This window comes from Labrus mixtus, chromosome 17 (assembly GCF_963584025.1).
Source record: "Labrus mixtus chromosome 17, fLabMix1.1, whole genome shotgun sequence".
Taxonomy (NCBI): Eukaryota; Metazoa; Chordata; class Actinopteri; order Labriformes; family Labridae; genus Labrus; species Labrus mixtus.
In genome coordinates, this window is record NC_083628.1 from 21,734,536 (window position 1) to 21,747,905 (window position 13,370).

At 38.8% G+C, this 13,370-nt stretch overlaps 1 protein-coding gene across 9 annotated transcripts in view; it reads left to right on the top strand.

Annotated features, from left to right (window-relative positions):
* tjp2a (tight junction protein 2a (zona occludens 2)) overlaps positions 1–13,370 on the top strand; it is a 36,142-nt gene that overhangs the window by 4,107 nt on the left and 18,665 nt on the right. The window contains exons 1-3 of one of the 9 annotated variants that reach the window (XM_061061507.1): positions 1,234–1,387; positions 4,680–4,809; positions 12,348–12,401. In XM_061061507.1, the coding sequence (XP_060917490.1) occupies positions 1,281–1,387; positions 4,680–4,809; positions 12,348–12,401 (291 nt within the window). In that variant the 5' untranslated portion in view covers positions 1,234–1,280. Of the gene's footprint in view, positions 1–1,233; positions 1,388–4,679; positions 4,810–6,917; positions 7,200–10,742; positions 10,897–12,347; positions 12,402–13,370 lie in introns of those variants that run through there. The other 8 variants (XM_061061509.1, XM_061061508.1, XM_061061510.1 and 5 more) reach the window with 8 other exon arrangements.

The window sequence follows — 13,370 nt, forward strand, 5'->3', positions numbered from 1 at the left end:
GCAGCACAGATTATTTATTTATTAGAGTCCTCTCAGGGCATGGCAGACTGCTGTCAGCTGGTGACTCAGGGAAGACAAGATACACACTTTTCATTCTTGTGGTGGCATGATGTGCACGAGGGGGGGGTTGAACTTATTTGCATTTATTCCTTTATTTTTAGTTTGTTTGTGTTTTATTGACTAAAGAAGAAGTGGACGTAGCTGCAACAAATGTCTCTGGATGGATTTAATCGAGGACCTTGTCTCTCTCAACAGCACCATAAAACTGCCCTTTTTTTTAACACTGTGCTATTTTTGGTCTGAAAAATCCCCTCAGTCTGAATAGTTTACTATAATCTCTAAATGGTAGTTTTTCTAGGAAATAAGATTTTATTTTGTAATCTCGGGAAATCTAGCCACAATTTTTGTGTTACTTGGTTGGCAACCAATTGAAGAATTATTTAAGCGAATGGAAAACAAAAGTTTTGGCCTTGTAATTCTTGCAATGATAATAACAACAAAGGCTTTCAGATTTAAGCCAGAGCAACTGAAAACGTAATTTTACAAAAATCTGGATATTGCATGTGAATATTTTGAGAAGTACCAAACACATTTAAAACTATACTCAGGTCCTGAAGTGCAGATCGACTGCAGCTTAAAATTGTTCAGTAAAACTCTTTTAATTAAATAACCTCCATGACAGATGTTCTCCTCATGTCTGAGGATGTGAGGATGCTGTAGATGGGTCTCTCTGGGTGTAAATGGTGAGAAGTCTAAGCCTGGATGGGGGATTATAGAAGAAGGGGGTGGGGAGCATGCATTATCTGTCAGAGCTTAGTACCACAATTATCCCAGCAGCAGCAGCAGCAGCAGCAGCGGCAGCAGCAGTCGTGGTGGCACAGGCTGCGTTTTCATTAGTGTAATGTCCAAAGAAGCTCCAGAATTATGTAAGAGTGACGTGCTGTCATCCCCTCTCGGTCCGCCAACCGCCTGCCAGGAACGTGGCTGTTTGTTTTCTTTCATCCTCACGCGCTCAGAAAGCTAAAAGGACATCTGTCAGAGTGGTCGGAGACGGGACCCGTAGTAGCCGCACCGCAGGGACCTCGGCGCTCTGGGTGCTGAAGCTGTTGCTGGTTGTCATGGAGAAACCAATGAACTGAAGTGACGAGAGGGGGGGCGGGTAAGTTTTTTAGTCTTGATGATGCGGACGGAGCTGCTTTGAAGATGAGCGATGGAGGAGTAGCAGCAGTCAGAGCAATTTGGTGTCTGTGATGCGGTCGCTGTCGGATGAGAATTAAAAGATGAAGTTCAAGAAATTCATCACGATCATGCAGGCAGCCATGGGGATCGTACCCCTGAACAAACGAGAGCTTCTGCCACCAGGCAGGAAACTGTGGAGACCCCCGGGGTGAGTCAGTCCACTGTATGCTGTTGATGACAGAAAATAAATGGCCACATTTCTGTTAATAATTGATCATTTCAGCGATTTTTCAGGAAGAAATGTCAAACACTTGCTGGTTCTAGTTTTTGCTAACTGGTGATGGACTTTTTCACAATGTTGTGACATTAGTTGTGAGTAAACGTCAAATGAATTCATAATGAAAATGACTGTTACTTGAGGCCCTGGTTGTTACCTTTAACAACTGTGTTATTGAATATGTCATAAACATTATGTCTGAATCCTACATTTTGGGGGGGGGGGGGGGGGTTCCTTAAGTAACTTGTTAGGTGAAGCAACAGATGGATTTTGGAAGGATGCAAAACATAGGAAGTAACCATTAAATGTGTTTCTTCAGATGATGAAAAAATAGCTAAAGTACAGTATAATGGTACCTTGCCACGGAGACAACTACAACTTTCTTTTGCTAAAGATTTGAGTTTCTGTCTCAATCCAAATACAAAAAGGAAGGACTTGAATTTGATTTATTGCTCATTGAAATACGTCATCACAGTCAGCGTGTCTTTCTAGAAACAATGTATCCTAGATACTCCACCGATTAAATCAAATGATTCTCTTTTCAGTGTTTGATCCTTAAGTATTAATTAGTATTAATAGATATATTTGCAGTTTAATTCATGTAACTTTACAGAGATCAAGCAGTTATAGAGTCCTGTGTAAGAGATGAAATATTGAAGCACTTGAACAGTGTTGTTTTCTCAGAGCCTGATGTCTCTGCTGTAGTCTCAGAAAAACCAAGATGCCTTCAGCCGCTGTTTACGTATAGGTCGTGCAAGACCTCATCAAATCAAGAGCTGCAAGTTTGATCTTTGAAACAACTACAACTGCATGTTTAAAGGAGAGAGCGGAAAAATACCTACCTGTGAACCAGGCTTAAATTCTACTTCGGTTTAAATACTGACCTTTTGCTCTTTTGAAATGACAGTTTTCCCTTTTTATCCAAAACACAGTTTCAATAAATAGGTTTGTGCTTCACATCTGGTGCCTGAAGTTTTGTTTGAGGGTGTTGTCAGAACAGGCTTAAGGAACTGGCAGGATTGATTTAAAAGATGTGTATGCGAGCTAAATGGAGACCCCAGTGAAAGATATTATAAGATTCAGCACAGTTTTTGAAACTTGACCTACACATCTAGTCGTAAGAACAACCCAGCCTCCTGCTGCTTAGATTTTGACCATTTTTTTCTCTCATGCAAGTCCCCCAACTTCACAAAAGTATGGTACATAATTACTTGGACACGTAGGTAAAGATAATAGGGTTTACACATTGCAAAGAAAGCCTTCAATAGCGTCCACCAGCCTTCATGCCCACTATCTCATTATTTCATGTTGGTGTTTTATATGTTGGATTTCTTCATTTGTTCCTGGAGGCACCAAGCCCTTTGTCATGTTTTGACTGAACCTACTTGTCAGGAACAGGCAGCAGGTTTAGTCACGCAGAGCCAATCTCCTCTCTTAACTCCGGGAACTGATTTGTATTCGACTCTGGTTGTATCCTGTCAGACTATATCTGAATGTATCACAGAAAACCTCTTTTCTGACTGGCTGCCACCAAGTTCAGAAAAAAAAAACAAAGTAGTTTGAGCTCAGAGAGTGCCACGTGTCTGGACATGTTGTTAGCAGTCAGGTCAGAAATGCTGCTCTTGAAGTCAGACTGCAGATTATAGTATTAAAGACAGTAGTATCAGTGTGAGTCTGGTCCACTCTGACGAGCTCAGAGCCACATGGGAGCTTAATTCTGGGAATCGTGGTGTTTTGTATTTTGGCGTTTTATGCTCTATACCCATTTGATCCGTTTATATTTCCTCAACAATCAAGTTTGTATTTGTCCTTCTGATACTGAGATATCTGTAATCTTTAATCCGTTTGTGTGATTTGTCATCTGCCAACACCAGTAAATTGTTTAAAAGGTGATATGGTGAGTAAAGTATGAAAAATATCTCATGCAACACAAGAGCCCAAGGCGACATCATCAAATAACTAACTCTGGATTTAACGATTAACTTCAAATCCAGCTCTAACCTGAGACTTACACTTCTCTCTGTCACATGTGGCATCTGTCTTTGTCCTTTTGAATGGTTGTTTGTTCAGCTGGAAATATCTCAGAAACAATTGCTTGATAGTCACAGATTCTGTGGTACCTAGAGAATAATTCCTGCTGAGGACTAATTCTTATGAAAGACCTTCAAGTTTTTGCTCATACCGTGAAATCTTAACATCTACACATTTGCGCAAAAACCTGTACAGACATTCATAGTTCCCAGGGGAATTGTTCTACTTAATCTGATGCTCGCCTGCTACCAATGATGAGTCATAACTTTGAAATTAAGTATTATCATTTAATTATAACAATAATTAACAAGGTGTCAGTAAAGTCCATGTAATGCCTACCAAAGGTTGGGGGGGGCTAATATATAATATATTGGTAGGGGAAACACTGGAATGGTTGACAGCATTCAGTGTGGTTTAGCACATCCTGCAGAGCTGCTAACACGGCCTTTAGAGTAACTTATGTTGCTTTAAACAAATGTTTAAAAACCTTTACTAGGAGTCTTCAGGAGTCCACAGGGAGCTTAACTTTGCACTTTGAGGACACACTCTTGAGTACAATTTGTTCACTGTTATCATTTGCAGCTCACAGTTATGAATGCATGCTGTAGAGTTATTCACATATTTTTACTTGAGCACCTTCAAGGCAGTCATGTTTTTTCTACAAATTTAAATGCTGTTTTGAATTAAACAAACAAATGTATTCAATTTTGCAGCTGCAAGTGTGTGATGTATCACAGGTTTAATTCTTTGTTAAATCTTTATTATAGCATAGTAAAGAAGTTGGAACTAAGGACAAATAAAAAATAGTTTTCATTTAAAATTACACAAAAAATAAAAATGTGTTTAAACTTTACTCAAGCAAGTTTCCAGATTTTACTTACAAATGTTTTTAAAATATATTTATTTTAAGGCTTTTTGGGCCTTTATTGTACAGATAGGACTTCACCTCAATCAATCAGGCTTTATTTTAATAGTGCCATGTGTTAACAAATGTTATCTCAAGACACTTAAAAAAAGCAGGTCTGGACTATACTCCTCATTATATTATTTACAGAGACCCTCCATTAATCCACCGTGAGCGAAGCACTACTTCCAGGTTTACCTCACATGCAGAGTGAATGTTGTAAGTTAGTTTTTTCACATACATGTTGTAAAGTTTTTGTCAAATGTGTTCCCCTCTCTGTGTTCTTAGGGACCAGCCTGGCATTGACCAGACCAGCACTGAACTGCTCAAGTCCGGCCGCAAGTTCTGCTGGTCCAGAGAAGCCCAGTATCTGTATCTGCGCCGTCTCTCTTCACGCAGCTACTCGGCTATTATGATGGTACGTTGCTTTCATGTCATTGTTGATTCAGTGTTGTCAGAGTTGTTCCTGTGGACCTGCTGACCCCCAGCGGTGTTTAAATCCAACATGCCTGCACTCAAACTACACCTGTTCTCCTGTTCTACTCTCATGCATGTGTGTGTTTTTGGCTGTACGTCGCTGATGCCATTGAGATTTATTTTTGTGATTTTTCTGCTTAAACATCCCTGGGATGACTGTGTTTCTGTCTTGATGGAATTTCATGAACTTTAATCTTATGAAACTCATTTGTAATCCCACCATTGGAGAAGCTTAAAAAAAACATGCATGCACTTTTGTGTTGGGGGGGATTGATTTTTGTTTATCCTCAATAGTGGGTAAGCTGTAAATAAGGCTGCTTCTCTCCTGCAGCAGTGATGGTTTAGTTGTTCCCCATTCTTCTGTCCTTTCCTTATATAGCTCTAACTACTCTATAATGACGCCTCCTGCATCCCGGATGATGATTAACCAGAGAGACATGTCATGTCCTGGATGCTTCATTGTTTTAATGACTTGGTCTCACAAATTATTCAGGCCAGTGAAGCTGTTTTGCATAAGCATGGCCTATTTTAAGACATATTCCGCATATTTCAGTTGATGTGAATGTTGCAGTTGTATTTGATTGACCTTAATTTCTTGTTTATTTCCTTCTCATTACTTAATTCCTGAGGCATTTCTGCCTCTGAAGTTTATCATTTCGATAAGGTGATGTCCTTTCTGAAAGGCAGAAAGTTATTTTTGATAATTTCCTATAATGGTGGATGAAGAAAGGGAACGGATACATTTTGTGAGTTATTCAGGATTTTGGACATTTTCAGGGTCAGCTGGAATTATTTTCTGATGTGTCATCTGCTGATAAACTTTCAGATGAGGGCAGACTTTCAAGGATAGTATTACTCACACACACACACGTGAACAAACACACACACAAACAGGTTATTGTGGGACAGCTGCACATAGTTGTCTATAGTTTTCAGGACCTTTGCTTCAGCTTCTCGCCTGTAAGAGCTTTACATTTTTCACATAGCTCACTAAGGCAGCCACATGCTGCTGTGTGCTTAACATTTGAAGTGTTAATGGTTTTAGCCTCTTAATTCCAGTGAAAATGAACGTCATTGCTGAGCACACAGTGATAATTAAAACAATAAGTTGCTTCAGGCTTCACTGCAACAGTTTGTTGAAGAGCCTTTCCCTGTTGACATGACTATGCCCCCATGCGCAAAGGCATGTCCATCACAACATTGTTGTCTCAGTTTGGTGTAGAAGGTTTTGACAGGCTCGTAAAACCCTGACCTTATCAACACATTTGGGATGACCTGAAGCACTTATTTTAAACTGAGTCATCACCTACAATCAAACATCAGTGATGCTTTTTTTGGCTTAATAGGAGCAAATTCCTGCAGCCCAATTTCAAAATCTGATAGAAATCCTGAAACCAAGAGTACATGGGTGTGGTGACATTTGTTTTTACATCGAACTGCATTTTGTTGTTGAGCATAAGAAACACAATTACACTAATTGCATCAAGTTAAGAGAAAATGATTGAAAAGTTAGAATTGATTTTGTTCTTGGTTGTAAATGTTGATGAGGAGCATAGTGCTTGTTTGTTTTTTCTTGTGAAGGAGCTTTAATTGATCTAATTGTTTAGTGTATTTAGAACTAAGCCTACCTTATGTGTAAGTGGGACTTTAGTATTTGCCTTATTTACAAAAACCTCTCAACTAGGAGCCCTTATACGTTTTAGATATATTTATTTGAAGTACGTGTTGCTGTAGGCTATTTAAACCATAGACTGTAAATAATAAGGTGTTTTGTGCCGTCTGTCTGGGACGGCCTCACAGCATGCTTCCTAAAAATCAATGGGAGTTTTAGACGAGTCCATGTCAGGTGCATTAGAGGTGAAAGACCCCTCCATACATGTGTGAATAATGTTATAATCTGTTCGTTATGGCTTATAATAAATAGACACTTTATCAAATTCAAACGAGGCTGCGTTAACAACACGTAGTTATAGTTTTGTGTTATCCATGTTAGTTGCTCTTAAATTGAACCCCCTCCCCTAACTCGCATTTGGTTTAACCTCAAGCGAGCTGGGAGTCGTCGGCGCAAATTTTTGCTGTGAATGTTTAAATCTTCGCACTTGTTGCGAGTAAAGTGCAACATTTTAAGTAAAAAAGACGACACTGTGACTCTTTCGACACTGTAAATCCAGCTGTTTCCTCTATCCGGGTCCGACTCGGACCAGAAACTCTGAACTAGTTATAGTTTTGTTTAAATCTTTTGTACCACTCCGGGACAGTTCAAAGTGCGTGATGCCTGTTAACGGAGGGGGGCTGCTCTCTTTGAGCAGATACGCAACGCAGTATTTCATCGTAAGTACTTCCATTGCTTTATTTCTCCTAAATGTAAAGGCTGAGCAGTAAAAGTACTGTTATAATCCTGTTAAAATGTTGAATTCTTGTGTTTTTGTGGAGAAATGGTTCTTCCCGAGTATCCATGATTCCCAGTTGAAGCCTGTTGCATCCTGCTGCACCTGCTATGGCTGCCCGCTTTGTATCAATTGGTTAATTTAGTTTGTAAAAAACAAGTTAAAATTCACTTAATCCCTCTTTAAATGTTCTTCCCGTCGGATAAATCATATTGATAAGTCGATTTCTGCCATGTCTGACCGTCTGGACTTGTTTGAAGTGCTTTGTTTCACAGTATTGTTGCGTCTTTTGGGGGTCGAAACGTCATTTTTGCGTCATTATTTCTTTCATATTTATGTTTATAAAGCCAAAGGTGGATGTTGCTTGGTGCGTAGAAAATTATAACTCAAAGGCTTTGAACACACATGTCCAAAGTAATTATTAATTATGACTGTTCTGTGAAGTTGGTTGCGGTGTGTTTTGTTGTTCTCTCTTGTGCCTCACAGTGTAATGTCGCTTTTTTCCCGATAGGGGGCAAACTTGTGCAACTTTTCCATGACCCTCCTTCAGAAGTAAATAAACAGTAAAACTGCCTGATGAAGGATTGCCAGGTTGTTTTTTAATTGGAAAACATCACGTCAATCTCACAGATTTCCCATCAAAAACAATTGATTGATCTTTAGCAAATATAGAAAATAATATACAAAAGTCTGGCTCATGTGTTATTTAATACCTTACAAAGAACAGGTCAAAATGTGCATGCTACCTCGGGGTATCCACACAGTCATTTTGTTTTGATGATAAATGCTTTACAGCACTTTATACAGGCACATATACTTAGTTTTGAGATTACCACGTTAAAGAGAGCACTAACTATTCTACAATTTTCCTGCACAGTTTCATGTTGTGCAACAGTTTTTCTTTATTTGGTTTCCAGCTTTTCCTAATTTAATTTCTGTATCTATTTACATATTTTTTAATTTTTTTACCAAATGTCAAATTCAGTGTTTTTCATGTAAGGCTTCTGAATAAGTTTTAACCATATAGGCATAAGGTGTCTTACCCTGTGCTTGATAAATAAAATGATATACTTACACAGTCAAATAAATCCTTTAAAGTTAAAGAATATCAATGAATGTGATTTATCACAGTAAGTGCTTCAGTAGTAAAACACAACATTCATTTGTTCTCCTGACTGATAGTTGTTTTGATATTGCTCTGTCCATATTGAGTTATTTTTGTCTAAATATCTGTTTATTTAAATGCAACATGGACAGTTTGTAACTGACTCAGCGAGCTCTATAGCCAATAAGAGCTGATTGGCTGTTTCAAACATACCTTATGTTCTTAAACGCTGATGACATGCTGTGTCCTGCAATATAATTTTTACCTGTAGTGTTGAAAAGATTTTGTCATGACATAAATCTTTTTCTCTGAAGATGATCACTAAGACATGATTGTGTGTTTTTGGTATCGACGAGCTCACCCCCCTTCATTATTAAAACACAAACACACACAGTGAAGGAACAGAGGCATGCCTTTTAGTCCCAACAAATCATAACAGCGTGATTATTTTCTTTTTAATTGTTTAGCTGCCGTTAAAAACGTTTATGTTGTCGGGGAAAATGCTAACATTGTGTTGTATCCACATTATAGCAAATTCAATCAAATTACACTTTTAAATCACATCTTTATAATCAGATTTAGCAAAGAGGCTGATTGGCTCATTTATCTGAAAGATTTGTAGAAAATAAACAGCTTGTTTCTGTGTAATATCCTAAACTGATTTGTGGTTTAGGTCAAAATACAACAATCAATTTTATTGTATTTTATCACTTAAATCTCTTATTCTCTCCCAAATGTGTCCCTGGTAACGACTGTAATTTTGCATGATGTACATTTTCTTTCATTATATTTTTTCAACTAAAGTCGACTCACACATCCTGTTTCTTGTTTTATGAAGAGTCATCTCATTCTCTAAATAATTAGTTTTCTGAAATCCCGTCCTGCGAGGTTGACCCAGTATTTCAACCTCCCCCTCATTAGTGGAAAATGTGTTTTGTGTTTTGTTATATAATGGCCGACACTCAGGAGGCTGGGACTTATCCAACATGCTCGCCTGCGAGCAGCCGTCATAATCATATCACAGTGCACTAGAAGACGGTCTGATTCAAATGGTTCTGACCTTGCCTCAAGAACTTCTGATGGCTTGCTTCAAGTCATTTATCGGACTTTCATGAGTTAATGTTTTTCCTCTTTCCACACAAAGTCCCGCTGCAGATTTCTGTCCTTTAGTGAAAATGTCTTGATGATTCTTTTCTTTATCAATACATATAGAATCAATACGTATATTTAAAGCAACAAAAAATACACCACTTCTACCTCAATCCTGACCAGGTATGTTAAGAGAGGTGGGATGGTTTTGGCTACTGCAGCTCCAGTTTGTCATTTTACCAAACAGGTCCATTGTATTTTGACTTTTGATTTATTTTTAAATAATGTACTTTTTATATTCTGAGACTTATAAGGTTACCAGAACATTATACTTTATTTGTCTTTACTTTTTATTTTTAAGTCAAATGTTCATCCGTGCATGACATATGATACAACATTATGTTGATATTATAAAGCACTTCATCAAGCAAATGTATTCATTCAAATTAAGCTTTTATAGCTGCAAAATATAATTTTTTTGTGACCATGGCTCATGTTAGAGCCCGTGTACCTAATACACTGTCCTGTTTCAAGGGAAGTCACTTAGTTCAGGAACATTCTGGTAACAGATGTTTTTCTACATCATCTGATTAGAAAGTTTAAGATAAAACTCCAGAAGAATACATTTAATGGCTGCACAAAAAAGAAAGATCCCATCTCTTTGTTGTTTTTTTGTTGTTTTTGGAAGCATTCGTCCTGTTTTTTTTATTCACACTCGGCTCTTTGTGGTCTCCTGCTGCAGCTGCTGGTCATCTGGTTTTCCCCCCTGTGGGCCAGAAGATCAAAAAAGTGGGTTATGATGGGTGAGCTGCCAGTCTGAGTCGTGCCCCCGTTTCACTAAGCCTGGGCATGAGATGTCAGCGGCACGCAGATTTGACTTTCCACTTTATTACTAAACAAAAAATAAAATCCCCATTACTTAAAATCCTACCCATTGTGATTCTCAGTCAGTCGTATTTGCACTCAGAGCACGTTGACTGTGACTTTGTCTTTATGTGGTGTGAGAATCTTCTCGGGGAAACTTGGAGGAGAGTCTGATCTATCTCAGGAGCCATCATCACACCCTAAGTGTGGAGGGTGATTTGTTGTTGAGTTTGTAGATGAACATTGGGATATTTAATCACCGCGTGCCTGTGCAGGAGTTGGTGTGTCTGAATGTTTACACTGTCTGCAGACGGTGGGATTTGTGCTGAATGTAGGCCAGCAGAATCCCTCTTACGTCAAAGGCAGGCAGGCGGGCAGATGCAGGAAGAGAGCTGCTGGTGGTTGTGCAGCTGTGACCATGGAGGAGGCTGTGGCGCACATCAGTCTGCCAGAGCACCGCTGGCGGTGAGCAGGGAGAGACGCAGATTGGAAGAGACGCAGAACACAAGCGATGAAGACCGTCCTCAGCCTGCACAGGAAATGGGCCCACGCGGTCAAGACCATACGTATCCTCCAGGGACTCGTGAGTTTGATTCTGCTACTGTGGCTCAGATGTAAGGCGGCGAGTGTCTCGGTCAGGCAGCTGGACCTGACTGGACGTGTGTTTGTGGACATCAGTGCTATTGTTTGTCTTAAATTATGTGTTTCAGAAATCATTTGCATGTGTTTGAGTTGACTTTTATTTTGTAAATTAGGAACCCTCAACTTAAAAAAGTGGCATCAAATGTTTAAAGATGATAGTTTCAGATCCAGATAAACGATGGTATTTTAAAACCAGCTAATGTTGTTGTGTGTCAAATCAAAACTGTGACTTAGAGATTCATCTTTTATAGAGAAATTGAAGCAGGGTTTGTTTTTAAACTCTGGAAAACAACCTCATCTTGTTGGTCTTTGAATATTATAACATTTCTGATGTTTACTTCATTGAGATGTATTGAATGGACGGATTGGATTGCTGATCAGTCACTGATCTGAAAGCAGATTACAAAAATTACTCAAGCTGGAAAAGATGAAATTTTAAAAGTGAAGAGCTGAGTGGTACTGTTGTAAAGAAATGAAGGTTATGTCTGTCTGCGTTTCAGTACTCTGTAATTCCACTTTAACTCTCTTTAATTAATATTTGATTAAAGAATGTTGTGCATCGTAAAGTGTGATGGGGTGATGGGATTGTTGATTAGTCACTTAACTGCAAACTCAAAATACATTTTGCACAGTTGAAACATCTTTGTGGAAGAATAGAGGCTTGTTCTCTGCTGGAAAGAGGAAGTGACTCACTATTAGACAAGATGTAAAGCCTTTTACTTTGAAGGGACTTGTGGAGGGACTGATTAGATTATTGATCACTAAACAGGAACTTATGAATATGAATGCCTCGTCTATTTTAAACTATTAAAGAAGAAAGTGGTTTCAGCCTCTCAAATGAAAGTATTTTCTTTTACTTTCATGCCATTTGATATTTTTTTAAGGTGTTTTCACTCTGACGTCAAAACTCTGAGACGTCTGTTTGGGTTCCTGTATTTCTTGAGTCTTAATAGTTCCTCAAAAATGGTTGTTAACATGATTTGCAATAAAAGCAGTTCTCAGTAACAGCGTTACACTGTGCCGAGCTGTTTGGTTTTTTGGTTGCTAAATCACTTGAAGTTTAACAGGTGCATCTCTGGAGGTTGATTTATACAACCTGTTGGCAGCTTTGTGGAACAGTCTGGAAGGAGTCCCTTCATCCTGAATTAAGTGCTTGTTTAAAGGAAGCCAAGAGATGTTCAAGTGTCTTCCTCAATATTTAATCAACCTGAGCCAAAAGTCCCGTTGTTGTAAACAGCCAGCTGTGGCCCCTTATTGTTCTTCTGAGAGCTCCTCGTTGTGTAATGAGAGCCCGGGCTAATGAAGTGCCTCTGTCGTTACATCATGTATTACATTATTAATCTGTCCAGTCAAATGAAGGTAGCCATGGTAATCTTTTCTTTCTGTCCACAGAACCCGGCCATGGAGGAGACCGTGTGGGAGCAGTACACTGTGACCCTGCAGAGGGTGAGTCCATCTACACTGAAACACACCACAGCTCATGTCATTCCCAGTGTTTACATTTCAGTCGTAAACCTCAGGCTGTGGGCCAGTGGGGATGTTATACCCACAGGAAGTGCATTTAAATTATTGGTTTGATACGCTGCAGTCAGATGAAACACATTCCCCAGTCCACTGAATGAGAGCCAGAATACTTTAATGCAATGGTGTAATAATTATTTATTTGAACTTCAGAAATATATTTAATTAGCCTTTAGATGAGCTTCCAACATATCTTTATATAACTGTTAAAGTGGTGTAGCATTAAGCAGCTACAAACATCAAAAGTATGTGGAGAGGAAAACAGAGCTACATGGAGACACCATAGGTTTTTTCAGACCAAACTGTTCTGGGGACTTTTTGAAGAGGAACTATCCTCTAGGGACTTCTCAACATGGGGGCTTTTTTCTGTCTGAATTCGCATCGCCATGGTGCTGAGAGAGTACCTGCTCTGAAGCAGGAGCTAAAAAGGTTCTTCTAAACGAGGATCTAGGAAGTAAAATAGTTCATAGTTCCTGCGATGGGGAATCACTAAAAAAGGGGGAAGTTTCCAACAGTTCCTAGAACTATGAAAAAGTTCCTGCGGCCCGAAAACGCCTCATGATGTAAGAATATTGAAATAACATTCATCAGGTTGCCTCAACACTTCTCCAGATCAATGCACCTGTTGCTCCATATTTACTAAATGAACATAAAAGGGTTGTCAAGATACCAGAATTCTAAACTTCAATGAAATTATAGTATAAATCATCCAATATTGGTGAGAAATTTAGAAATCCTAGCCACCAAATATCTGGTAATTTCTTGTTTTCAATTATCAAAAAAATATAAGCTAACTTATTACTTAATAAATCGTTTCGGCTCAGAAACATTGTAACATATTTGGGCAATTTATGCAGCGTTTTTGTGAAAGACAGTGTCTTCAGTTGTCCCCAG